Below are 25741 nucleotides of genomic sequence, written 5' to 3'. Positions count from 1 at the left end.
TATACTGTTTAACTGAAAGGAAACCACTTTGATTTCAACTTTTGTTACTGAGAGCTATTTTTAAAATTAGTATACCTTTCTAAGATATAGTATACATAAGAGATACAGTATCTAAGAGATATAGTATACTGACATATGTTTTAATCCTTCGAAGAACAGGGAAGTACCTAAGGGTCACTATGATCATCACTGACCACTGTATAATGCTGTACAAAGTACTGGAGATTAACCTAGAAGTATAACAACTACAGGCCACAACCTGGAAATTACTTTATAATTAAACCTGACATAACTTCTCTGTATAACCTTTTTCCATTCTCCTAAAAGTTAAAGGCAGCAAAACAATCAGGATTATTGGGGGTTTTATCATACAGTATTAAATCCAGTGTTCTCCTCTGAAGCTTGAATCAGTTTTGTTGAAGAGAGGGAGGAAAAACACAGCTTAAGTCACTTCTGCAAGCCTAAAAGAGTTGTTCACTCTACTGACTTCCTGTTGGAAAGCAAGATATTAGAAAATTGGGGGGACCAAGTTAAAAAGCAGTCTTATCCATAAAAACTAATAACAAAATTATGTAAGTGAATTATTTAACTCCATTTTGTATCTTATTTGAAATAAAAGTATATGTAATCAATAACGTCTATGTATATGCAAATAGAAACTATTTTAACTGGTTTAAATTTCCAGTACATGGGGCAATATCAATATATCTTAAGAAAAAGGGTTGCAGCTACCCATTTCCAACACCACAGAGGCTAATGAGTGATACCTTGCAGAGAACTGATAGTCTGAGTTCCTGCTAGGCCAAGTAGTAATAAGCAATTCCATTTCTGCAAAGTCTGATAAGTACCCTCCCCTTTCTTGTACTTAAAATGTACTCTGACCATTTCTCTGTCAGCTCTCTGTGCCTAGAATAAATCTTAACACTTGCTCTCCTACTACGGAGGATGTACTCAATTCTGTAGTCCCAAAGGCTGTCCTAGAGGAAAGCTGGAGTGGGCTACACAGACCTGCCCTTTTCCCAAGCCTATTTAGGAGAGCTACAACACTCTCACCCCCTTTTCCCAGGCCACAAGAGGGCACCAGGCAAGGTGTTCTGATTTTCGGAGTACAGCTCAAAGGTTTAAATTTCTATCAACTTAAGGAAGAGAAAAAGGATATCTAACCAGCAAAGAATTATTTTATAGGGGATGAGAGGGTGGATAGAAAACTGAGGTGGAAGAAATAACAGATGGGTTGTCTTTGTTTCTACTACAAACCCAGTGGGTATCTTCCTAAGAGCAAAAACATATGACAACTACAATGATTCAGCACTCAAATGTAGTATATACTATTTAAGACTTATTTAAAAGGAACAAACTAGAGTGGTCATTAAATAAGATAAGGCAATACAATCTTCAGGACTCAAATGTGAAAACTATCTGGAGATTACCAAATTTTCAAGGAAATTCAATATTGATTAAGTATGTAAAATGTATAAAATACAGAATATACCATGATTATTTTTAATTCTAGCAAAAAGGGAGGGAAGGAGAAAGGAAGAAGGGAGGAAAGAGGGGGAGGGAGATAAAGAAATGCTGTCTCTTGTAATAGAAAGCTAATAACTGCATCAAAGATTACCAAAGTTAGAAATACTATTATTACTATAATCTAAACAGTAAAAAGCACCTACTTACTCATCTTTCCAAAATAAAAGAAAATCTGGTTATCAATATACATTAATACTTAAATCTAGCATGTTTGCAATTTTCTTCCACTCAAGAAATTTAAGAATTACATTTAAAAAACAGTTTGGGGCTTCCCTGGTGGCGCAGTGGTTGAGAGTCCGCCTGCCGATGCAGGGGACGCGGGTTCGTGCCCTGGTCCGGGAGGATCCCACATGCCGCGGAGCGGCTGGGCCCGTGAGCCATGGCCGCTGAGCCTGCGCGTCCGGAGCCTGTGCTCCGCGGCGGGAGGGGCCACAGCAGTGAGAGGCCCGCGTACCGCAAAAAATAAATAAATTAATTAATTAAATAAAATAACAGTTTATCTGGGGTAAAAAAATCAAATACTTTGGATGTAGCCAAGTATCATATAGTCAAGTGTATGACCACTGAACTTACAAAGTCTACTGTGATAGAAGAATAGGGATTCAGAAAAACTCTATAATAAAAAAATAATGCTGCACCCTGGGGAGCGGCCACGGGGAGGGCCAGGGGAGGGGACGTCACCCCTGCCCACCTCCCACTGTCCCGCCCCCCACCCGCAGGCTCCCGACAGAAGTCGGCGCCCAGCATCCCGCTACCCGGGACCCTCCCACCGGGCTCAACTCAGGCTCGGAACTGCAGGTGAACATCTTCACTGCCCGGGAATCACTGAGTGTGTGGACAGGACAGCCTCCTTGGAAGGCCGGCTATACCAGAGTCCCGCCTCAGCATGGGCCTTGCCATCGAGGCAGCTTCTCAGTCTGTGCTTGTCTGAGGGTGCTGCCCATCATGGCATGGGGGCAGCCATCTCCCAGGGGGTCCTCACTGCCATCATCTGCAACGGCCTCCTAGGCTTCTTGCTGCTGCTGCTCTGGGTCATTCTCTGCTGGGCCTGCCACTCCCGCTCTGCCAACATTGACTCCCTCTCCGAATCCAGTCCCAACTCCAGCCCTGGCCCCTGACCCGAGAAGGCTCCCCCGGCCCAGAAGCTCAGCCGTAAAGGCAGCTACCCGCTGCATCCCTGAAGGCCCCGGGCCTAGCCCAGAGTCTGGGACTTAAGTCCACCCCACTTGGAACCTGGAATCGGGATCCCAGGGTCCAGCCAGGCTGGGGTCCAGGACTCAGAGTCCAGCCTGTCTGGAGCTGGACCCAGCAGCCCAGAGTCTGGTCGGCCTGGCTCCAAGAGGGGCTCTGCTGGCCCTCGGTAGACAGGCCTGGGGTCGCTAGGGCCAGGGCCATCTGGACTCTGCTCCATCCCAGCAGTCGGGGCTGGGTCCACCGCCCCCTAGGCCGAGCGCCTCTAGGCCCTCGAGGTTGGGGAAGCAATCCATGGCAATAATGGGAGGGTGTCGAGGCTGGGCCCCTCCTCTGGAGCTCCTACTGTTTGCTGGATAATAAATGGAACTACAGCTTTAAAAAAAAAAAAAAAAAACTCGTAAAGTTATAAAATTCCTCTTATAAGTATTTCCATCAAGAAAAACAATAAACATGGAAAATTATTTTCTAGTTAAATAAAAATAATTTTAATGGGTAACATTTTTAAAAGCAAAAAATTAAGATTCATTATTTCTATTATTCTGAATAGAATCTCACCCTTAAATTTCAATCTCTCACCCTTAAGTTTCAAATTCAGTCTAAACTCCAGAAAAAAAGACACCAAGGCCTTTATATTTTTAAAGGAATTAATTTCCTAACTCAATTCTAGTTATCTCAGGATTTGATGAATCTACTTCACACACAAAAAAATGTTTAAAAAATCAAACACTGTAATGATCACCCATAATTTTCATTAAAAGCTCTGTATGTTGGGCTTCCCTGGTGGCGCAGTGGTTGAGAGTCCGCCTGCTGATGCAGGGGACACGGGTTCGTGCCCCGGTCCAGGAAGATCCCACATGCTGCGGAGCGGCTAGGCCTGTGAGCCATGGTCGCTGAGCCTGTGTGTCCAGAGCCTGTGCTCTGCAACGGGAGAGGCCACAACAGTGAGAGCCCCGCGTACCGCAAAAAAAAAAAAAAAAAAAAGCTCTGTATGTTGTTCTCATGTGTTTACCATATGATTAACAGTTTAACTTCATCTGAAATTTAGAAGAGCTGGTTTAAGTCCAGAAAATCATACTTTCCACATATGATACATAGTATTCAGCAGATAGAGCCAAACGTTACCAATATCCCAAACCACTCATCTATAAAAGGCCTTCTCACAGATTATAGGTCTGAAGTCAAAAGTACAAGAAAAATCAATTCAACTAACCAGACTACCTACTCCTAGAGAAGACTTTCACCTAGAGGTAAAGTTCTACCAGAAAGCCAGGCTAAGAATCTAGGTAGGAGTAGCTAGAAATTCTCTTCCCTTCCACCTGCAGCAGAGAGGTGAAGAGTGCAGACTCTCAAATCAAACTGGCAGGATTTTAATTCCACCTGTGCCTCCTAATTGCTGTGTGACATCGGGAAAATTACTTAATCTCTGTGCTACAATTTCTTCATTTGTAAATAGGGTGTGAAGGTTATCTGAACTAATTCAAGTTAAACTCTTAGAACTGTAACTAGGACATAGTAAGGACTCCTTACAAGTCCACAAAGAATATACTCCAGAGAAAAAATTTTATGTAAATAAGAAAGAATAACAACCACCATAATCACAACACTGGCAGCTAACGTTTATTTGAGCTCCTACTGTGTGCCAACTCTGTGCTAGATATTTAATTATTAACAATTCTGCAAGGTGGTTATCACTGATTCTGTTTTAGCAATGAGGAGACCAAGCCTCAGAGCTCGTTTTATCTAAACAGACTTATCCAAAAAGTAGCAGAGCCAGAAATGAAACCCTGGTGCCTGGCTTCAAGGCATGCAGTTTTCCATTTCTTCTACATAGTCGTCAAGTAAGAGAGAAAACAAAAAGGGCAAAAATGCAACCACTGAGTAATTATTGTGTGCACTGGGGAGAGAGGGGAATTGTGAACAATATTTCTTCACCTATTTTTATGGAAAAGTTAAATAAGTAATCAACTGACCTTTTCCCTTTCAAATGTAAACAATTTGCATTCTGACTAAAAATTGCAAATTAAACATTCCCTTACTAACTAAAAGACTAATTTAAGGATAGAACTTCCTTTCAGGGTTTTTTGGGAAGGGGGGAGGGGAGAAGAGGTGGATTGGTTATTTTTAAGACAAGTAATTCATCAGGAAGAAAAAAATGTGTTTATAGTCCTGTCATAGTCTATTTTTAAAAAGATGGCCAAAATCTATAGCTTTAACTATACAGAGGTGGAAAATTAGGGGCACTGAAAGTCAGGGTTTCCTTTTCCAGTGAGAAGGCTTGAAACCCAGAAGGGGGTGGGGGAAACATGTACAGGTCATAGCCAGATAATATAAGCAAATGTATACAATTTCAAATATTAAGCAAAACAAAAACCCAAACCCCCAGTATTCATGTAAATTATCATCTGCAGTATAGAATAGTTACTCATGGTAGGCCTGTGGGTCTTATTATTCATCCCTAAACTTCCTGCGCTTTGAATGACAGTTACAATGAACTCTTCTTTGAGAGGAGCTGCATTACTTCTAAGTCAAAAGTGGAATAATATACTATACTGTGTAAACATTGTACCCAACTATGTTTTATATTGATATAATGGCAATTCACCTGAAAAAATATTTCAGAAGTATATCTGTAAGATTCAAACTGGTTTTGTAGGCTTTTAAATAATTTTCCTCAAAGTTTTTTAAAAAATATACCATTAATGAAAATTTAAAGGATTTTCTCCTCCCCATCCTCAGAATTATTTTTCAAAAGATGACTACCACTGTAAATGGAATAAATGTTTTGATTCTGGTTTACAGAAGACTGTTTTGACTATTAAAAAGTTATTTTTGCTAATTCCTGATTATCTTTGATAATGGGATAGAAATAACCTCCTTACAATACTTGTGTTAGCCATCGTCTTTCAACTGATTCTCCCAAACTTAGTGCTTGAACATGTAACAAGTAGTCAAGGCAGCTAATTTAAATTCGCTCCTCCTCTCCAGAAACATCTTTTCTAAAGAAATCTTGAATTAACAAAAAGATTACTGAGGTGAAAACAAAACAACAACAACAAAGAATTAAATGAGATTTTTAAAGTTCCACAGTTAAAGAACTTATAATAATGACTAGCATTCTACAGTCATGGATATTTTTTTCATAAAGAGAATAAATGATCCTCAAAAAATGAAATTTCCTAATTCTAAGATTTGGTATCTACTCAAGTCCTAAATCTAGAAATGGTAAAATCCTATGTATAATAAGTAAGTGCTTTAAATGTTTACTGAAACAAAAATATCCTAATATAACAAAGGAATGGGCCACGTACTTCAACTTAATCTCTGTTGCTGAACACTATTCAGTGTTGAGGGATTCGAAAGTATAATGCAATAGAGTTCTTCAGCAAAGGACTGTTGAAAAGTAAATCTCTCTTAAAATTTTACAATGCAAATAAGCAGCCTAATCACTCTAAATGATTAGGTACTAATCATATAAAATGGATTCAACAAAGTGATGAAAGACATTTCAGTGGCATTTTCCCCTTCTGCTTTTGCTTTTTCTTAGGTGGGGGGTATACACCTAAAGTGACTAGGTAAACTAGATAGTCAGCAGGTTATTCAAGAGCTTGTTTGTGTCCACAAAGCAACTGAATCCTATTTGGAACTATCTCTCTTCATCAAATGTCATGGCTAATACTATCACAACCTGAACAACAACACACTCAAATTTAAAAGGGGGCTTTCTCACAGATTTTCATTATGCTTGACCCAACCTACAAAGCCAAAATCAAAAGAGCCACTTGACTCAAATGAAATCAGCTCTTTTAAAACTTAAAAAACAAAACAAAAAAACCACAAGTTAAATTTACTTTCAACTTTTTTTACCATATGTATCAAAAAAGTTCTAATTTTTCAATTACTTAAATGTTTACATCAGATCATCTGATTTGATATGTAAACAACTAGGTCACTATTCAATATAAGGAAGAAACCAGAGTGAAACCAATCAAAAATTCCACACCTATACGGAAGGGGTGCTTGCTGGGTTTTTTTAAAAAAAAAAAAAAAAAAAAAAGGAGGAGGAGTAAATAAACTGGAACCAGAGACCGGGCTTCTAATCCCGGCTCTGTCATATACTAGCTCTTTACCTTGCCCATCTCTTCAGAAACACTAAACCTCCTTTTTCAGGTATGTTAAAAGAAGGTAGCAATACCTATCTCACAAACTGGAGTGGAGATAAAATAAGAGTTGTGAATTGTCTGACTAGCAGACGTATGTTCTCAGTAAAGATTAAAGTCCTTCTTCCTTCCCAAAGGCCCAGATTTTTGCATACAGTCATTAAACAACATGCAAACTACAAGAACATACTCAAAAGCAATCTACAAAAGAGATTGCGTTGTGTTGTTTTTATTAACCAGCATGGCTAGGTAAACTTGATGTTCAACTAGTTTTTACTGAATATTGGACAGTCATCTTAATCAGAATTCAAAACTCTGCACACAGAAACTGCATAAGTTGTCTTTAAAAACTGCTTTGAAGATAATTATGTATCCTATAATTTTAATAGGACACTATGAGCGAGTAGAAACAAAGTCTATCATACTACTCAGAATCCTTCACTGGCTTCCCATTTCTCTTGGAGTAAAAACACAATAACATCCTTACAATAGCCACCCATGCCCATCTCCACTCCTTACCACTCAGACCTCATCTGTTCCAACTCCCAACATGCCCCTCTCCCCCCACGTTACCCCAGCCACACTGGACTCAGTGCTCCTCAAACTCTCTCTGACCACATCTGTGCATGGCTTACTCTTTCATCTCCTAGTCAGCTCAAAACCCACTTCATCAGTGGTGCAAACACCATTTTGCAACCCCAAATCCACTGTGCCCCAACACTCCCAATTCTCCTCCATAACACTGCTTTTCTCCCATAGCCCTTAACACCTTCTAACATAGTAAGGAAGAAAAATATATGCTATGTTTATTATTTGTCTCTCCCTACTAAAATGTAACCCTCACCACGGTAGGGATTTTTATTTTTTCAGTGTGGGGGGGAATATATATATATATATTTATATAAAAATACATGTGTGTATATCCATATCCTCAGTGCCTAGAACAGTGCCTGGCACATGGTAGGCATTTAAGAAATAATTATTAAAATTAGTTAAGGCCCTCCCTTAATTACTTATGTATATGCAAAACAATGTGAAACGAGTTCTACAGAGACAACCTTCAACAGGCCTACATTAATCTGGACTTACAAACTCTGATATTTGTTGAAAATATAATCTTAAATTATAAGTCCACATATTTTTAAAAAAACATTAAAAACAGTAAATTAACACCCTTAATCATTAATTTGAATTTTGTTATTTAACATTTTCACTAATAACACTTGGGTTTCCCTCTGTTTAAATGAGTAAATTAATTTCAAATCCAATTTTCAACCATTTCTTTAGATTTCATATGAGTTAAAAGATTACATGTACCACAAATACTGGGGGAAACAGTAAAACCAGGAAAAGTTAGTTTCAGTTCTGCAACTAACAATTTTGCAAACTTGAACCTCAAAACCTCCTTGATCTTCAATTTCTTTTTCTGTAAAAGGGAAGAGGAGTAAATTAGATGATCTCTGAAGCCATTTCAGGTCTAAAAATTCTATGATGCCGTGAGTCTATAAAAATCTAGTAGGTTACATAGTATACAAACTTCTCACACATCTAAGAAAAATAATTAAAATCAAAATTTTTAGCTGAATGTAACTTTGGAAATCATCAAATCCTGTCCTCTTACAAATAAGAAAACAAGCCAGAAATCAAACACTTTTTAAAAAGGTTTTCAGGGGTAACAGAATATTGTCTAGTTTTGGAGCTATTTTTGGCCTTTCTATGTGGGTGTCAGGTAGGTTGAACGAACAATTTTTTTTTCTTCCACAACATATTCAGATATCCTGTCATTTAAATTTGCCCCAGAATTGACAATATAACATGTGCTCTAGAAATGGGCTGCATTACACACACAGAAAAACATTAGCCCCAAAATTGTATCAAGAAATAATAAGTAAAATAAATTTACAATGAAAAACTTAACTAGGAAATTCTTATGGCCTAACTTCTATTAGGGCCCATGGTGATTTAGTTTCCAAACTAACAAGAGCATACCAAGACAATTCTAGTGACATGATCTGAGTTCAGCCACAAAACGTGTTTTAAGTTAGCGCTATCCTGTCATTAGTAGTGTAATTAAATAGTTATGGCTAAGTTCCAAAACTAGCTAATTTAATAGTAGTAAAAGGATAGAAGCTTACAAGCTCCAATACAAGCTGAACTCTCATATGAACCACATGACTCCTGAATTCGTAACAAGTAATGAGCATTATCAACACTTTGGATTCCAGAGGATGATGCTGATTGGAGACTATTATGAGCAGAACACATTTCAATGCTCTCAGAGTGTTTACCGGGGAATTACATTTCATTACTTCAAGCATACTCGTACAAGCCAAGAGTCTGGAAACTTCAGGAGTAATGTCTATGACCGTCAAAATGCTTAAGAAATTGGAAACTGTTTAGCCGCCCTGGTGGATCTTTAAACATTGTAACATCAATCTAAACATTCACCTGTACTTTATGGCAAAGTTTTCTTACAAATACAAATGGTAAACTTTCATGGAACTTACCACAGAACCTAAGTTCTTGAATATATGGCAAACTAAACCACATATCCATACGCGAGACACCAAAATTCTGCCAAGTTGGAGGCTGAGACTAGGTAAGTGTCATACAGCAGAAATAAGACCAGCTAAAAACAAGACACCGGGGCATTCCCTTAACAGACACACACATACACCCTCCTCAAAGAGGCCTTTATGTTCCCCATGAGCAAAAGGACAAGAACATCATTTTCACTGTCTATTCATACAGTAACCTGCATGGAATTCAACTCATGCTCAGATTATAATACTAAAACATAGCTTCTGAAAAACATAAAGTCCAATAATCAGGTACATAATTACCAAAATGTAAACAGATAACTTGAATACCATGTCTTCAAGCTTGTAAGACATTTTCCAAACAAAAAAGGGAGAGGGCACTAACTTGACAAACTGTTTTTTAAACATCACGAATGGTTTTTAACTGGCATAATAAAGCAATTACTCCTCCCACCCCAAGGAAATAAAATATGTGCCCAAAAGGTAGCAAGTCTGTTTCTCCTAATTTTATGAAATGAGAACAGGTTGCACTTCCGTACTCCCCCCTCCCCCCCACGTCCCCCAAGCTCAGCGGTCTCCCATGTTCTCAGTAGAGAGGTAAATATAACCTCCACCAACTGGCCAGTGAAACTCCCATTTTCCAGGACTACGGGGCGCATCGAGAGGTGATGGAGAAAGGAAAAGAGCTGTTACCCCGCCCCAAGCAAAACTGCCTGGAGACTTGAGGGGTGTTGGAGCCGGAGCGGAGGAGGGAGGGGAGAGCCGGGAAAGTCTTTCCTTCTCCCCGGCGGAGCGGAGGGGGAAGCCCCGGCTCCGGGCGGGGGGAGGCTCCTCACCCGGAACCCCGGACCCCGGTCCCCGGCCAGACACAATGGAGCCAGCGTGGGGGCCGGGCAGAGACAGAGCCTTTGCCCCATCCCCTCCCCCAGCCCCAACGCCTACCCTAGCCGCGCCGGGCCCAGCAAGGGGCACCCGGGGCCGCTCCCCGCGCCCCAAACTACCCGGGGCTCCCGACTAGGCCCGGCTCCGCTCCGCCTCCTCGGCTCTCGCGTAGCAGCGGCGCCCGGGCGGGAAGGGGCGAAGGAGGAAGGGAGAGGCGGGGAGGAGAGCCCCGCCGGGGAGCTGGACGGAGGCCGCGGGCCGAAGCTCGGGGCGGCAGGGTCGCCCCGGGGCGGAGGGCGGCCGGGGCGGGGGTGCGCGGCTGCGCCGGCCCCCAGCCGGCGGGGCGGGCGGCCGCAGTGCCTCACCATGTTGGTGTCCTCCAGGCCTCTCCCCTCCTCCTCCGGCTCCGCAGCGAATGGACGGCGGCGGCGGCGGCGGCTCCTCTCACGGGCTCGCCGGGCTCCCGCTCATGCGCAGTGCGGGGCGGCCCCAGCGCGGCCCGAAGAGGCAGCCCCGGGCCTCCGGGAGGCGGAGGGACTGGGGCGGGCGGGCGGCGGGCGCCCCGCGCGGGGCTTCCCCTGGGCGCGAGGGTCCCCCCGGGCGGGGGGCGCGGGGGGGGCCGGGGGCGACGCACACGCTGCGCGCGCCGACATCCTCCCGCCGCGCCCGGCGGGCGGGGGGCCGGGCGACACCACCTCCGCTTCCTACGCGCTCCTTCCGCCGTCCGATGGCCAGGGCCGTGTCTACACCGTCTCGAGGAGGGCAAGAGCTGTGGCCGATAACTTATGCAGCTGGGGGCGCTTGGAAGGGCTAGGACTGAGGCGCTAGATCCGTCCCAAACCACCCCTCCGCATAAATATCCCCCCCCGCAAAAAGGAAGAAAACAGTAAAAACACCTCCGTCACCAAGTGTTTTCTTCTCCCAGTCCAGTGTCTGGACTGCGTCGGGTTCCCCACGTGAACATGTCAGAGGAGACCTTAGTCTAGCCATGTGGGAGCTGGAATGCCCTTTGGAATGGCCCAGACTCTAACCAGACCTGTGTCCACAGGAAGACTGGTGGGATGGCCCTAGGGTTCCAGGCGAGGAAGACTGAGCATTCAGGGCCCCATTCATGCCACACTGGTGGCAGATATCAGCGCCTACCACTTTCTCTAAATATCCGCTTAGTTCGACCTTCCTATGGTAAAGTTTTGGGAAGTAACGAACATCTTTTTTACTGAGGGTTGATGTCAGGCTTGTCCTAATTTTGGTTCTAAGTCTGCTACGGCTGAGGGTACCAGGATTCTCTGCTGGGGGTCAAGTGGACAAGTATGTGCTGCAGGGAGTAGAAAAGACTCTTTGGAGTGGTCCCTGCCCTTAAGAAATTGACTATCCAATTGAAGAGATGAGACACTTTCAAACACAAAGGAAGGAAATAAGAAAAACAGGTAATAAAGCAAACATCAGAAAATCACATCTAAGACTGAGCCAAAAAATCTGTGTTTCAGAACAGAACCAACCTGAGTGGAAGCATTATCACCCTCACCTGTTATCGCTGTACTCAGCAACATCCTTTTCCCCCCAACCCTGGCATAGTCTGCCAGATCAACCCTATAACTTTATGGCTTTGAAATTCTTATCAAAGCAACAGAACTTCTTTGGCAACTCCTGGGGGCCTCCTAACACTTCCTGGAGCAGCCATGTATCAGGAGCTCCAGGGACTCTACCAAAACAGATCCTGGGCCACCACTAAGCATACATCGATTCCTTTCAACAACCTTCAGTGTATACATATTAATGTGCCAGTCTCCTTGCTAGGCTCTGGGAAAACAGCTTGGTCAGGACAGGCCAGATCTGCCTTGTGCAGCAAGCCTGAAGCTGGACCACATCAATGGATGTTCTCCAGGAATTCACCTAGCATTTGACCTGAAATATCAACTAACATCTAGGGTCTTAATGAAGAGGGTCCACTGTATCTCTTTCCCCATACTGTTATACTTCACTGAGGTAATACCTCATGGGTTTTAAGCTCTTTTTCCTAATTGCCAACTCCAGCAAACGGCTCTTAGTTCTCATTCTACTTGACCTCTCTCCTGCATTAGAACACTTCTTCCTTAAATTCCCTCTCCATCATTTGCCATGATCCACTTTCTTCTGTGTTTCCTCCTTCCTCTGTGACCACTCTCCTTGGCTGGCTCAGCTCTCTTTGGCTCTTAAATCGTGGGCTTTCCAGAACTATCCCTGAATCTCTTCCTGTATATGAGCTGTGTCATGCTCTTACTCACATTCCCACAATGTCAACTACTACCTGTGTCTTGAGGAGTCCTAAATCTTGGCTTTGAGGTCCTGAGTGGCAGGCCTACACACTAATTTTGGTTACTCCACAGGCCTGTCAATCTTGACAAATCCAAAACCTTATCCCCAAACCTGCTTTTCCTCCTGTCTTTTTACCAGATCATCCAAGCCAGAAATCTAAGTTATTCACAACTCCTTCTACTTCATCCACCTTAATCTAATAGCTCACCAAACCTCATCAGTTTTACCACCTAAATAACTTTGTATCTGCATTCTATTCTCTATCCCTCAGCCAAGCCTATATTATCTCTCTTCTCATCAACAGCCTCTTAACCAATGTTCTGGCCTCTACTCTTTCCCCACCGCTCCAGAGTTCTCTTTCTATAACACAAATCTGAATTTCATCCTTAAAACTCTTGTTGGGCTCCATAAACGTGAGCCTCTTTGGTGTGGCGTACAAGGCTCTCTCCCCATAATCTGTCCACTCACCTTGCTGTTTTCCACCACCTCCCACACAAATACACCTCATATTTCAGTTTTAAAAATCCAAACCTGCCATTTCTCATTCTGCTATCCCTGGAGGACTGGCTAACACTGACTGAGGGCTTTCCATGTACCAGGCACTGTTTTAAACCCACGACACATTCTAACTCACATAATCCTCACTTCAACCTATGAACTATGACCAATGATTATGCCCATTCTACCAAGGAAGAAACTGAAACATGGAGAGGTTAAATAACATGCCAAATGTTCCTCAGCTGATATGTAGTAGAGCTGGGACCTAAACCCAGATAGTCTGGCTACAGACTCTATTCTCTTAACCACCACACTGTATTTCCTACCAAGACCTCACACTCAACTCAAAGACCATCTTCTCTGTGATTATCTGCTGACCTCATCACCTGGATTCCAGCTGGTAGGTATGTTTCTCCTTCTGTACTTCTGTGACTGCTTGTATATACTTCTATTACACTTATGACATATGATAATTATTAGCTTCCATGACTTCCCCTGCCAGGTTGTGCACTGCTCCAGGCCAGAGACCCAGTTGCACACATCTTTGAGTTTTCAGTGTCAAAATGAGTGCCGAGGGACTTCCCTGGTGGTCCAGTGGTTAAGAATCCGCTTTCCAATTCAGGGGACACGGGTTCAATCCCTGGTCAGGAACTAAGATCCCACATGCCGCGGGGGCAACTAAGCCCACGTGCTGCAACTACTGAGCATGAGGGCCACAACTAGAGAGCCCACGTGCCGCAATGAAGCTCCTGTGTGCCACAACTAAGACCCGATGCAGCCAATGTAAATAAATAAATAAATAAATATTTTTAAAAATCAGTGCCGAGCATATAGGAGATATATATATATATATATATATATATATATATATATATATGCTACGTGGCAATACCTGGATAAATTAAAAGAAAGAAGTTATCTAATTGATGTCTTACCTGCCTTAAGACTGTGCCTATATTGTTTGTTATTGTAATGGAATGTCTTTCCTCCTTGGCAGATGTATGTTATACCATATGGTCAGATGGTAAATGTAGTAGCAACTGTACCCATTACTACACTTCCAAGCTACAGTACTGAATGTGAAGTGGAGAATTATTACTCAATCGTTATTGAGTTAGAGAAACATACTTGTTAAAATTGTCCTGATTACTTTTTAAATGGAAAAATCCTGAAGATAAAGCATAAATTACAAGATTTAATTAACTAAAGAATATTCATTACCATGTTCATATCACTTTTTATGTTATGAGGTTTCAAGTATTTGTTAAGAAGTTGAGGTTTCTTAAGTAGAGAATTTATAAAGATTTTCTGCAGTGACAATTTCAATATAACAAGACAAATAAGATAGAAACATCTAGCTGAAATCCACTATCATTCTCCCTCTCCCCCACAAGATAGATATCTGTATCTATACATAGATATGGAAAAGGTATCGATATATAGATACACATATGTATATATACACACACACATGTGTGTGTGTATATATGGAGAAAACGCATACACACATATATAGTCACTGTATACTTATAGATACATAGACAAGTATACAGTATTTGTACATAGTATAATTTTTCAAGGTAAAACATGCAACTATTTGAAAATAATTGTTGCCTCAGATGTTTAAAAATTCATGTTAAGATATGTATATTTGCTGATAAAATTGTTACAAGTCTGTTTAAAGAAACATGTAAAACCAAGGATTCCATACTTTTAAAATCTATCTTTCAGCAAAGAGAAAGAGCATAAGCAATCTGAAAAGACAGATTGCTAACATTTCTGGTAGTTCATCTAGCTAAAATTAAGCTTGCAGGGTAACTATGTAGACATAGTTACAGTTCAAAGGAACTAGTCTGGGACACACAGCCACCACCCTCCCACACTTAACTTGGGTGGACTCAGTTTTGCCCAACATTTATATAAACGTGCTTATTGAATTCAAGCTTGCCTATTTATAAATATGTAAGAGTAAATGAGACTGACCAATGCAACCTATTTTAGTTAGAGTGAAACATGACATTTAGATTTTATCAGTCCAGAATTATAACTTTTTAAAGGTACAGCAGACAGGATTAGGCCTCAAGGACAGGGATGTCTAATGTGAGAACCATGGTCCCAAATTCACACCAAACTCACCAGAGTAGGGGAAGAGGTGGAAGGTTTCGGGCGCTCCTGTCCTTGATAAATGTTACCAGTGAAGCCAAAGAAATGACTGCCTGAGACTCTTTCCCCAACATTCTGAATCATTTGTAAAGGAATCCTTAATCAGGACAAGAGAATAAACTTCAAGGAGTGTCCCTAGGAAACTGGACACCATTGTCCTCTTCACACAAAAGAGCCAATAAAAGCAGTATTCCAGTGGGTCACCTTCTAAATAGGAAAATGGGAATATTCATCTCAAGGTACATGTGAATCTGTTGATTTTAGCTGCTCCACACTCATGCTGGAGGAACGGAATTTGCAGTAACAGCTGAGACTGGAGGGCCAGCAACGGGAAACCATCTGAGACCATCACTGATGATGTCACAATGCCCTACTGTCCCAGGAGGTCCATCCTGGACCTCCCTGCCTTGCTCAGCTTGTTCCTTCCTACATGATACTGTGGCTCAGCCCAGGTATCTGTCTAGAACAATTCTGCTCAGCTGCAATGAGTGAATTCATTGAAATCATAATGACTGAAACAGTTCTACAGGTAGCAGGCTAGATGATCAACTAGAATCCCAGGCATTTGTTCCTAGGTACCTTCGGTGTCCTCATAATTTTCCACTGATGATGACACAGGAAAAGCTGGTACTGAATCAAAACCTTGCTTTTCTGTCTTTATTCACTGGATAGTTCATAAGGCATGCAGATTTCTCTGGGACTCGGTATTCTCAAAATGAAGAGGCTGGGCTGAACTGTAATAAGTTTCTATCAACCCTTAAGTTTGTTTGATTCCTTTCTGGTAGACTATTATGAGCTGTCCTCGAATATCAGGAAAGCAGAGCCTGTCTCATTTATTCACTCATTCATTCATTGTGCAGAGTGTGAAGCACCTAAGCTAGCACCACACTGACAAATACAATGCAAAAGCCACAAACGTGAGGCACATAAGACATGTAAGTTTTTCTAGTATTGAAATTTTTTAAAAGTAAAAAGAAACAGGCTTCACCTGTTTTGTTTTTAATATTTTATTTAATCCAAGATAGCCAAGATATCAGTATTTCAACATGTACTCAATATAAAATATCATTTAGATACTTGACTCTTTTTTTCATAGTAAGTCTTTGAAACCTGATGTGTATGTTACACTTAAAGTCATCTTAATTTGGACCAGTCACATTTCAAGTGCTCCTGCACAAGCAGGAGAGCGTGGGCTTCGAGTTACTTGGATCTTCGCTTGAACAAGAGTCTACTGCTTATTTTGGTGGTGATGTTGGCATATTTCTTAATATGAGCCCCAGTTCCTTTATCTCCAAAATACCTACCTCAGAGTATGGTGAATGGCTACTATATTGGTCAGCACTGGCTTAGGCAGTGGCTGGCCTGCAGTGGATGCCCAACAAATGGGAGTAATAAGTACTCTTACTTCTGGGAAATAGATGAAAACCAAAGTAAACCTGGAATATCAATATATAACCAATAGTAGCACAAAAATATTTAGCATTTGGGAAGCTAACACAGTTCAACTGGAGGAAAAAAAATTGGCAGGAAGGCAATAAGAATTATTATTAATTTTTTTTGGCCATGCCACACGGCATGCAGGATCTTTGTTCCTTGATCAGAGATCAAACCCACACCCTCTGCATTGGAAGCACGCAGTCTTAACCACTGGACTGCCAGGGAAGTCCCAAGAATTATTCTTTAAATACGCACCTATATCTGGGATAAATGTTTTCAGTGTGTATAGCAAACTAGGAAAATCACCTATACGCATTAATAAATGTCTACCAAGCACCAATAATCTGCCTGACCCTGAACATGTCATCCCATTAAATGTAATTTCTGCATTTTTCAATCAAAAGTAGACATATTAAACACTGAAATGCATTTCACAAGCCCTTTAGAGTTCTGAGGTGTTTCCCTCAGGGCTACACACTAAGTAAATACCATTTTTTCTATTTCCTTCAAGATATGTCACTCTTTTCAAAGAAATTATTTGGGATTGGAGACGAGAAGAGTTTGGTGAAAGAGAGAGTTTCTGTGCAAATATTGTAAAACTAAAAAGGTTAATGTCAAGGTCAGTTTAGCCCTACAGCACTGTGAAAGAGAAAAAAACAATTAAAAAATGTTAATGTGAGATTATCATTTTGAAAATAAATATACAGAAAGAGGAAGTCAATGAAAGAATCTAAAGATGAAACCCAAATGGGTTAATCTGTTGTGGGAGACCTGAACACCCTTCAGGACATTTGGGAAAAGAGATGACAGGGCAAAGCTCTTTATGGATGAAATGTGACCTGGCCACCCTTAATTGACCACAAGTGAAAGAAAGGAAAATGTGGCTACAGATGACCACTTTGAAACAAAATAATGAATTTTAGAGAACTTGAAGAGGTCCCTTGATTTTGTTGGTAGTCTGACCTGGAAGAAGGGTGCGGGGGTTAACGGTTGAGTGGAGGGGAAGCAAGCATGAAGGTCCAGGGTCAGGCCTGACGGGTGAGCTCTAGGGAGGTGTTGGTGACAGCATAATTTGCAGATCAGGTCTGGCTGGAAAGAACAGCCAGAGGGAGGGGTTAGGAGAGAGGAAGAGATTATTTTCATTCCTGATCGATAGGATACAGTGCTACAGAGTAACAACATAGCTGTGAAATGTGTAAGAGAACACCTGGCTCAGGCTGGGCGGATGTGACAGGGCCACATACCTTGGGTGAAGTGTATGGCTCAGAGCCCAGGTTCTTAGTCCACTTCCCCCAGAGCCAGATGTTTCATGTGTTTGGTTGATCTTGTGGCTGAGAAGTGCCTAAGATTTGATTCCAGTCCTTCAGATGGATGATTTCTCAAAAGAAATAATGAATAATATTGTCAGTTATGAAGGTACTGCAGTTGGAATATTTTCTTTACATTATATGAAGTTCAGATCCCCCTTTTTTTTTTTACATGTGTATTTCTCTTATTTAACTTAGAAACTGAGGAGTGGCATCAACTTTAAACATTTGAAATAGGCCTATACCATGAAAATTTCAAAGGGTTACATGAAAAAGTCAAAGACTAAGACATTGGTGTTCTAGTCTGTCTCCATATGACTGGGCAAATTATACCTGTCTCCTCAGAACCACAATTCTTCAGAATGGCAAATTTGGATTAGATAAATTCTTGGTTCCCTTCCAACTTCAAATCTGAGCTTTGCTCAAAATTCTAGGAAGTATAATTGTTCTCATTCAGTCATTTATTTCAACATTCATTGAACACCTACGTGTCAACCGCAGTGTGAAATACTAGGAATATAAAGAAAGAACCAAATAGTCCCGGCATCACTGCCCACCCACCCCAGAAACTTAGGATCAGGCAATGTGGAAGCTATGAGAGTTGAAGAAAGGGTCTTTGGGAAGGTTCTACAAGTCCTGCATCTAGGAAACCCAACAGGACTATGGGCACAAGGCTGTGTGTAGCAGGAGAGCGTGGGCTTCGAGTTACTTGGATCTTCGCTTGAACAAGAGTCTACTGCTTATTTTGGTGGTGATGTTGGCATATTTCTTAATATGAGCCCCAGTTCCTTTATCTCCAAAATACCTACCTCAGAGTATTGTGTGAAAAGTCAATTAGACAAGAAAAGACCACAAATAAATGTTGGTGAGGATGTGGAAAAAAGGGAACACTTCTACACTGTTGATGGGACTATAAATTGGTACAGCCATGGTAGAAAACAGTATGGAGGCTCCTCAAAAAACTAAACATAAAACTACCGCATGATCCAGCAATTCCACTCCTGGGTATATAGCAAAAGAAAAAAAACACATTAATTCCAAAAGATACATGCACCCCAATGTTCACAGCAGTGTTATTTACAATAGCCAAGATATGGAAGCAACCTAAGTGTCCATCAGCAGATGAGTGGATAAAGAAGATGCAAGAGTCTGTATACATATACACACACACACACACACACACACACACACACACACACACACACGATGGAATACTACTCAGCCATAACAAAGAATGAAATTTTGCATTTGCAACAACATGGATAGACCCGGAGGGTATTATGCTTAGTGAAATAAGTCAGACAGAGAAAGACAGATACTGTATGTTATCATTTATATGTGGAATCTAAAAAATAAAACAAATGGGGCTTCCCTGGTGGTGCAGTGGTTGAGAGTCTGCCTGCTGATGCAGGGGACACAGGTTCGTGCCCCAGTCCAGGAGGATTCCACATGCCGCGGAGCAGCTGGGCCCGTGAGCCATGGCCGCTGGGCCTGCGCGTCTGGAGCCTGTGCTCCACGGCGAGAGAGGCCGCAGCAGTGAGAGGCCCGTGTACCGCAAACAAAAACAAAAACAAAAAATAAAACAAATGAATGAATATAACAAAATAGAAACAGACTCACAGATACAGAGAACAAACTAGTGGTTACCAGTGGGGAGAGGGAAGAGGGGGAGGGGCAATATAGGGGCAGGGGATTAAGAGGTACAAACTACTATGTATAAAATAAATAAGCTACAAGGATATAGCACAGGGAACATAGCCAATATAGCCAATATTTTATAATAATTTAAATGGAGTATAATCTATAAAAACTTTGAATCACTATGTTGTACACCTGAGACTAATATAATATTATAAATCAACTATACCTCAACTATGGCAAGAACATGAAGGGCTTCAATATAAACCACTTGTTTCACTACTTGCCTGCCTGGCTGGCACATGTCCGCTTGTAAGCTTTGGGATGCCTCTTCTCTCTGGCAACAGCCAGGGACATTGGTCTTATAGCAAGAGAACACAGAAAAGAAAGAATGGGAGAAAGGATACTAGTAAAAAATTATTTACTAGCTCATGCAATTTTATGTGTAATAATGCTTATCAATGAGAAGGAGAAAAATCATCTGCAAGAATATACATTATTTTTTTGCTACCAAGTTTCTTTTATAGGAGCCTTGAATGATATAATTTTATTAATTAGAGCTATTACCCCAACTACTGTTTGGAAAGGTAGCAATAAGGATCACAGACAATTTTCAATATGTAAAAAAGTCTAACAGAAATGGCTTAGCTAAAGAAAAGCTTTCTACTGCTAAAAAGATTGAAATTCTTTCCTTTTAGCTGGGACTGTTTTAGTTCGGGGTAGTAATACACGTTACTCCAAGCTCATTATGAGCTGCATGTGTTCTTTCATTACTTAAAAAAAAGTGGAGGGACTTCCCTGGAGGCGCAGTGGTTAAGACTCTGTGCTCCCAATGCTGGGGGCCCAGGTTCGATCCCTGGTCCGGGAACTCGATCCCACATGCATGCTGCAACTAAGAGTTCGCATGCCATGACTAAGGAGCTGGCAAGCCACAATTAAGGAGCCGGTGAGCTGCAACTAAGGAGTCAGCGAGCCTCAACTAAGGAGTCTACCTGCTGCAACTAAGGAGCCCGTGAGCTGCAACTAAGGAACCAGCGAGCCACAACTAAGGAGCCCACATGCCGCAACTAAGGAGCCCGCCTGCTGCAACTAACACCCGACGCAACCAAATAAAAAAAAAAAATTTTTTTTAAGTGGAGAAATTACTTGATGACTTCTTAACAAATACATGTGGTTATTTGTTTAGGAGAAAATTGTTTTAATACCGAAAGTCCTTGTTGATAGAAATAATTAAGGAGAATCTAAAAGGGTAAAGAGCTTGGGAACCACTAAACTAGATAGTAATAGATATTAGAATAGATATTGTAAACAGACCTTTCAAAATATTAAGAATTTACTCCCTTCTCATTGATGGGATCATCGTGTATAGTATGAATCTAAAATCAAATAATAGTGGCATCAGATTTTCTATTTAGTAACAGTGACTTGAATGATTACAGTGATGTAATTCAATGAATTAAGGGGAACAATGTCAACAAAGAGGGAATACAAGAAAAGGAATATCAGTAGTTTCTGAGAGTGTACCAGGTTTATATTACCAATTTCAATTTTAATTCAAAACAATTCAAATCAAAAGAAAAATGAATCATTTTCACCTAACTTGAAAAACTGCAGAAAATTAAGATTTTATTTTGTAATTTTACATTTGTTTTGCTGGAAGATTTTTAATTTGGATTTTTTGTGTGTGTTAGTTATATACTCTATTGATTAATTCAACCCAATGCCAAGGAAAGCAGGAATTGAGATGCTGGCAGATGTTACTGCTTCTAACAGACATAGTATATAAGAGAAGAGCCAACCAGTTTCCATGTTGTGGTTTCAATTAGAGCTCAGAATGAATAAACTCACCCAAGAGAATTCAGGATTTCACTGGCCCTGAGGAAACTCATAAGATGAATCATTTCTGTTTTATTCCCAAATAAACATAGATTTTAAAGTTCAGGCAGGAGTCAAGTTTCTCACTAACCAAGCTGCTTTGTCAACTCCCTTCCAGGTAGATGCCTCTACTGAGACCCAACCATAGGGGTCTGGTAAAGGTCCAGGAGGAAAGTGCAAGCAGGCTGGCCAGGGGTAAAGGTGGAGAGGGTTCCAAATGGTGTGATGGATCATTGAGGCTCCAGTCATATTTAGTGTTTTGATATCACAATAGAAGGAAGACTAAATAAGGTATAATAATTTTTCACTCTAAATGTTCTCAAACATATACAAAGTACACCAAATGGTATAATTAACTCCTGTATACCCATCACCCAACTTCTACAATTTCATCTCAAGGCCAGCCTTCTCTCATCCATACCCCACTCATTCCCATGGCCTGCATCATTTTGACGCAAATCTCAGATATTATTAAAACATTTCATTTGTATTTCAGTATCTCTTCTTTAGGAAAAAAAAACAAACAAACCCCACAATACCAGTAACTCATCTAAAAAATTAACAATAATTCCTTAATATCTTCAAGTATCCGTTTTGTGTCTACATTTCCCTGGAGTGTCTACACATTTCTTAAGAACATAAACTTTACTTAGAAAGTTAATTAACTCAGGTTTATGTTCTTGATTTCCTAGTAAATTATAAACTCCTTGAGCAGAGGGACTTTTTGTTTATGCCTGCTTCTGAGCACTTTGCTGATACTTATGCCCAGATTTCAAAGTAAAGGTAATTAATTAAATGCATAATAAAAGAGCTTTTTATGACTTTCCATGTAACTACATTCACAAATCAGAAAAAAAATCCTCACAGTACCTGTTCAGATTTTTGGTACAGGAAGTAGGGACAATATAGATCCTCAATTTCTTGAATTAAATTGAAATGAAAATGTCATATATAACATGGGCAGTTGCAAATCTGAAACATCTGGCTACTAAAAATCTCTTGATAGCTATCACAATTTCTGACAACCTGAGAAACTGAGTCTCTAGGGAGAATCTGTCAGTTTTGGCATACTATCGACGGCCACCAAATAAAAGTAAGAGAATATCCCTGATAGGAGAAAGATGCATTCTATGAATTTTAATACAAAAATGGAAGGTTTGTCTTGGATTAAATCAAGGTAAATAGTTTTGAATATCTATGCATGAGGGACTTTCCTTTTTGTATCATCTCCCCATCTGTTTCCCTCTCTCACTTCCACCCCAATACTAGTTCCTTTTTAGAGTGGACAAATAAAATATATGGGTTTATAGGGAAAAAAATGAGGGATGTGTATCTTTAGCATATAATCCTAATAGGAAAAAAGAAAGCTTTGTACATCAAAATAAGTGCTGCTTCATTTTATAATAGCAAAAACTTAAAATAATCTGAATGTCTAAGATTAGGAAAATGGATGTATAAATTATATTCTGTTCAATTACCAGTAATAACTAAGGAATAATTATGACGTTTTTAAAATTAGGATTATGAAGACCATGTAGCAACATGGAAAATGCTTATGATGTGTTAGGTAAAAACAATCAGGATTGAAATTTTATGAACATTATGATTTTAACTATGTAAAAAGTGTACCTGTAACTAGAAGACCGAAAGGAAATATAATAAAGTAATAATAGTGGTTATGTTAGTGTGGTGGAATTATGCATGATTTTAAAAATATTATATGTCTGGCCTTTAGAATATGCTAAATAAATAACAATTTCTTTTGTTTTTCTGTTCCCTCTACCTAACGTTTTTAAAAATTGTATGATTGTAAATTTTAAAAATTTAAAGCTAAAAATGGTATTAAATTTAAATATATTTTCTTCTTTTTAAAGTGTATATCCAGCTTAGGGACTTCCCTGGTGGTCCAGTGGGTAAGACTCCGCACTCCCAATGCAGGGGGCCTGGGTTCAATCCCTGGTTGGGGAACTAGATCCCGCATATGGGCCGCGACTACTAAGAGTCCGCATGCCACAGCTAAGAAGCCCGTATGCCGCAACTAAAGATCCCACATGCTGCAGTGAAGATCCTGTGTGCCCGCAACTAAGACCTGGTGCAGCCAAAATAAATAAATAAATAGATAAGTAGATAAATATTTAAAAAAATTTTTAAATGTGTATCCAGCTTATATATATACATAAAATAATATTTATATTTTATAGTTTTAGTTATTTATATATAAAACAATAGTGAAAGAGTCAGATTAACCTTTTTTAAATGGTGAAATAAAATATAATATAATTATTTTATTTCTTTTATTAAATTTTACTTTTTACTTAAATATTAAATACTATAAAGTATTTAATAACACAATACCTAGCAGGGATCCTTACACATTTAGGCCCTTGACATATATTGGCTGAATAGATTTGAAAACACTCATTCATTGTTCATTCATTCAACAAATATTTGTTGATGATCTACTTCCCAATGAAATGAGTTTTTTTTGTTTGTTTTTTGGCCACGCCATGCAGCATGTGGGATCTTAGTTCCTGACCAGGGATAGAACCCATGTCCCTTGCAGTGGAAGCTCGGAGTCCTAACCACTGGACTGCCATGGAAGTCCCTGAAATTAGTATTTTTGCTGACTTAGAAAAGGGTCAAATGATTTTTTAAATTATGAAATACGCATAAGAGTGCAAAAAACATAAGTGCACAGCTTAATAAATTGTTGTAAAATGAATCCCCACCAAGGTTAAGAAACAGAACATCAGCAGCACCCCAGAACACCTGTAGTCCTGATCCCAACCCCTACCTGCACCCCAGTGGTCACCAGGACAGAGAGGGATGTGCCAGGACACTTGGGAAGCTCCAGGGCCTGGACATTTGCTTTCTGTAAAATTTGCAGAAGTAAACATTTTCCCACCTTTGGTTAAGACCTCTGTGTACTTTCATAACTAATTTTGTATTCATAATTTCACATTTTTTCTTAGAGTCGCCCCAAATGGTATAATCTTCAGGACCCACAAAATCTGAATCTGCCCCTAGAACCACTATCCTATTAGGTATTGTTTGCTTCCAGATGGATTACACAATGTAAAACTGTCCGTTTCCCAATTTAGAATGTTCCAAATAGTTCCATGAACACTAGCCCTTGGCTGCTCAGAGCTACTTAAAGGGAAGGATTGACTGGCCTTTCACAGGATAATGGTACATGGTTTCAGCTGGGGTTTCACAGCTGTGGACCCCCAGAGCTGGGGATAGACCTCGGCTTGGCTCTCTCTTCTTTCTGAGACAGACATATGTCTCAGTGATGCACAGAGAGGGAGAAGGCCAGCCTATCACCTCCCGGACTAGGACTAGTCTCTCCAAGGTAGAGTAACTAACAGAAGTCTAACTTGTTAGGCACACAGAATATTTACAAACCTGCATAGTTTGCCACCATTTAAAAATCAAGAGATTTCATGTGAAAAGTTGGCTTTCTGACTTCTTTTAAGCAGCTGGCACTGCTGTACCCACTCTGGACCCACATTCCCGCACAGCCTGGCACTGACTGGGTGGAGCTGAGAAGCAGCTGCTTTCTGAGGCCAAAGCTCCTCCCTGAACCCATCACTTCACTTACAGGTGTTATCTGGCTATTTGGTCCCTTTGGGCATTTGTATTGGCATCTTACCCATTACCTTGTATTAATACAAAATGCTTTCTTCAGTGATCTTTAAAAATTAAATGTAAAGATAACAAGGAACAGGGACTTCCCTGGCGGTCCGGTGATTAAGACTCTGTCCACATTTCCAATGCAGGGGGCGTGGATTCGATCCCTGGTCAGGGAACTAAGATCCCACATGATGCACAGTGCAGACAAAAAAAAAAAAAAAAAAAAGATAAAAAGGAACAAATTTCCTCAAAATACTCCATGATGATTTTCTTGCTAATGTTTCCTGAACACTTTACAATGGTGCTAGCAAGGTACCACCCCAAATGGAGTTAAACTGTCTAAATGGACACAAGACAAATAAAATTAGAAACATGCAAAGGTTCATCTCAAATGAAATAATTTCCTCATCAGAAGCAGTAAGAAGCAACTAAGCATAACTTTAGATCTGTAGTTGTTGAATTTTAGGATGTATCAAAATCTTACCTGGAGACCTTGTTAAAACAGATTGCTGGGTCTCATCCCCAGAGTTTCTGATTCAGTAGGTGTAGGGTGGGGCTGAGACTTTGCATTTCTAAGAAGTTCTCAGCTATTGCC

General features: G+C 40.5%; 1 protein-coding gene and 1 pseudogene across 2 annotated transcripts in view; one reads left to right on the top strand and one right to left on the bottom strand.

The window, feature by feature from the left end:
* Positions 1 to 10809, bottom strand: part of DCUN1D1 (defective in cullin neddylation 1 domain containing 1) — a 30464-nt gene extending 19655 nt beyond the window's left edge. Inside the window, exon 1 of the mRNA XM_082624555.1 lies at positions 10666 to 10809. Coding sequence (XP_082480681.1) covers positions 10666 to 10668 — 3 coding nt within the window. The 5' untranslated portion in view covers positions 10669 to 10809. The remainder of the gene's footprint in view (positions 1 to 10665) is intronic.
* LOC309806712 lies at positions 1676 to 2810 on the top strand (annotated as a pseudogene). Its single transcript has one exon. The product of its transcript is annotated as an uncharacterized misc_RNA (transcript).
* Positions 10810 to 25741: the final 14932 nt, after the last annotated feature.

The sequence above is a fragment of the Mesoplodon mirus genome (assembly GCF_964341445.2).
Source record: "Mesoplodon mirus genome assembly, chromosome: 6".
Classification (NCBI taxonomy): Eukaryota; Metazoa; Chordata; class Mammalia; order Artiodactyla; family Ziphiidae; genus Mesoplodon; species Mesoplodon mirus.
This window is presented reverse-complemented; position numbering and strand designations above follow the sequence as displayed.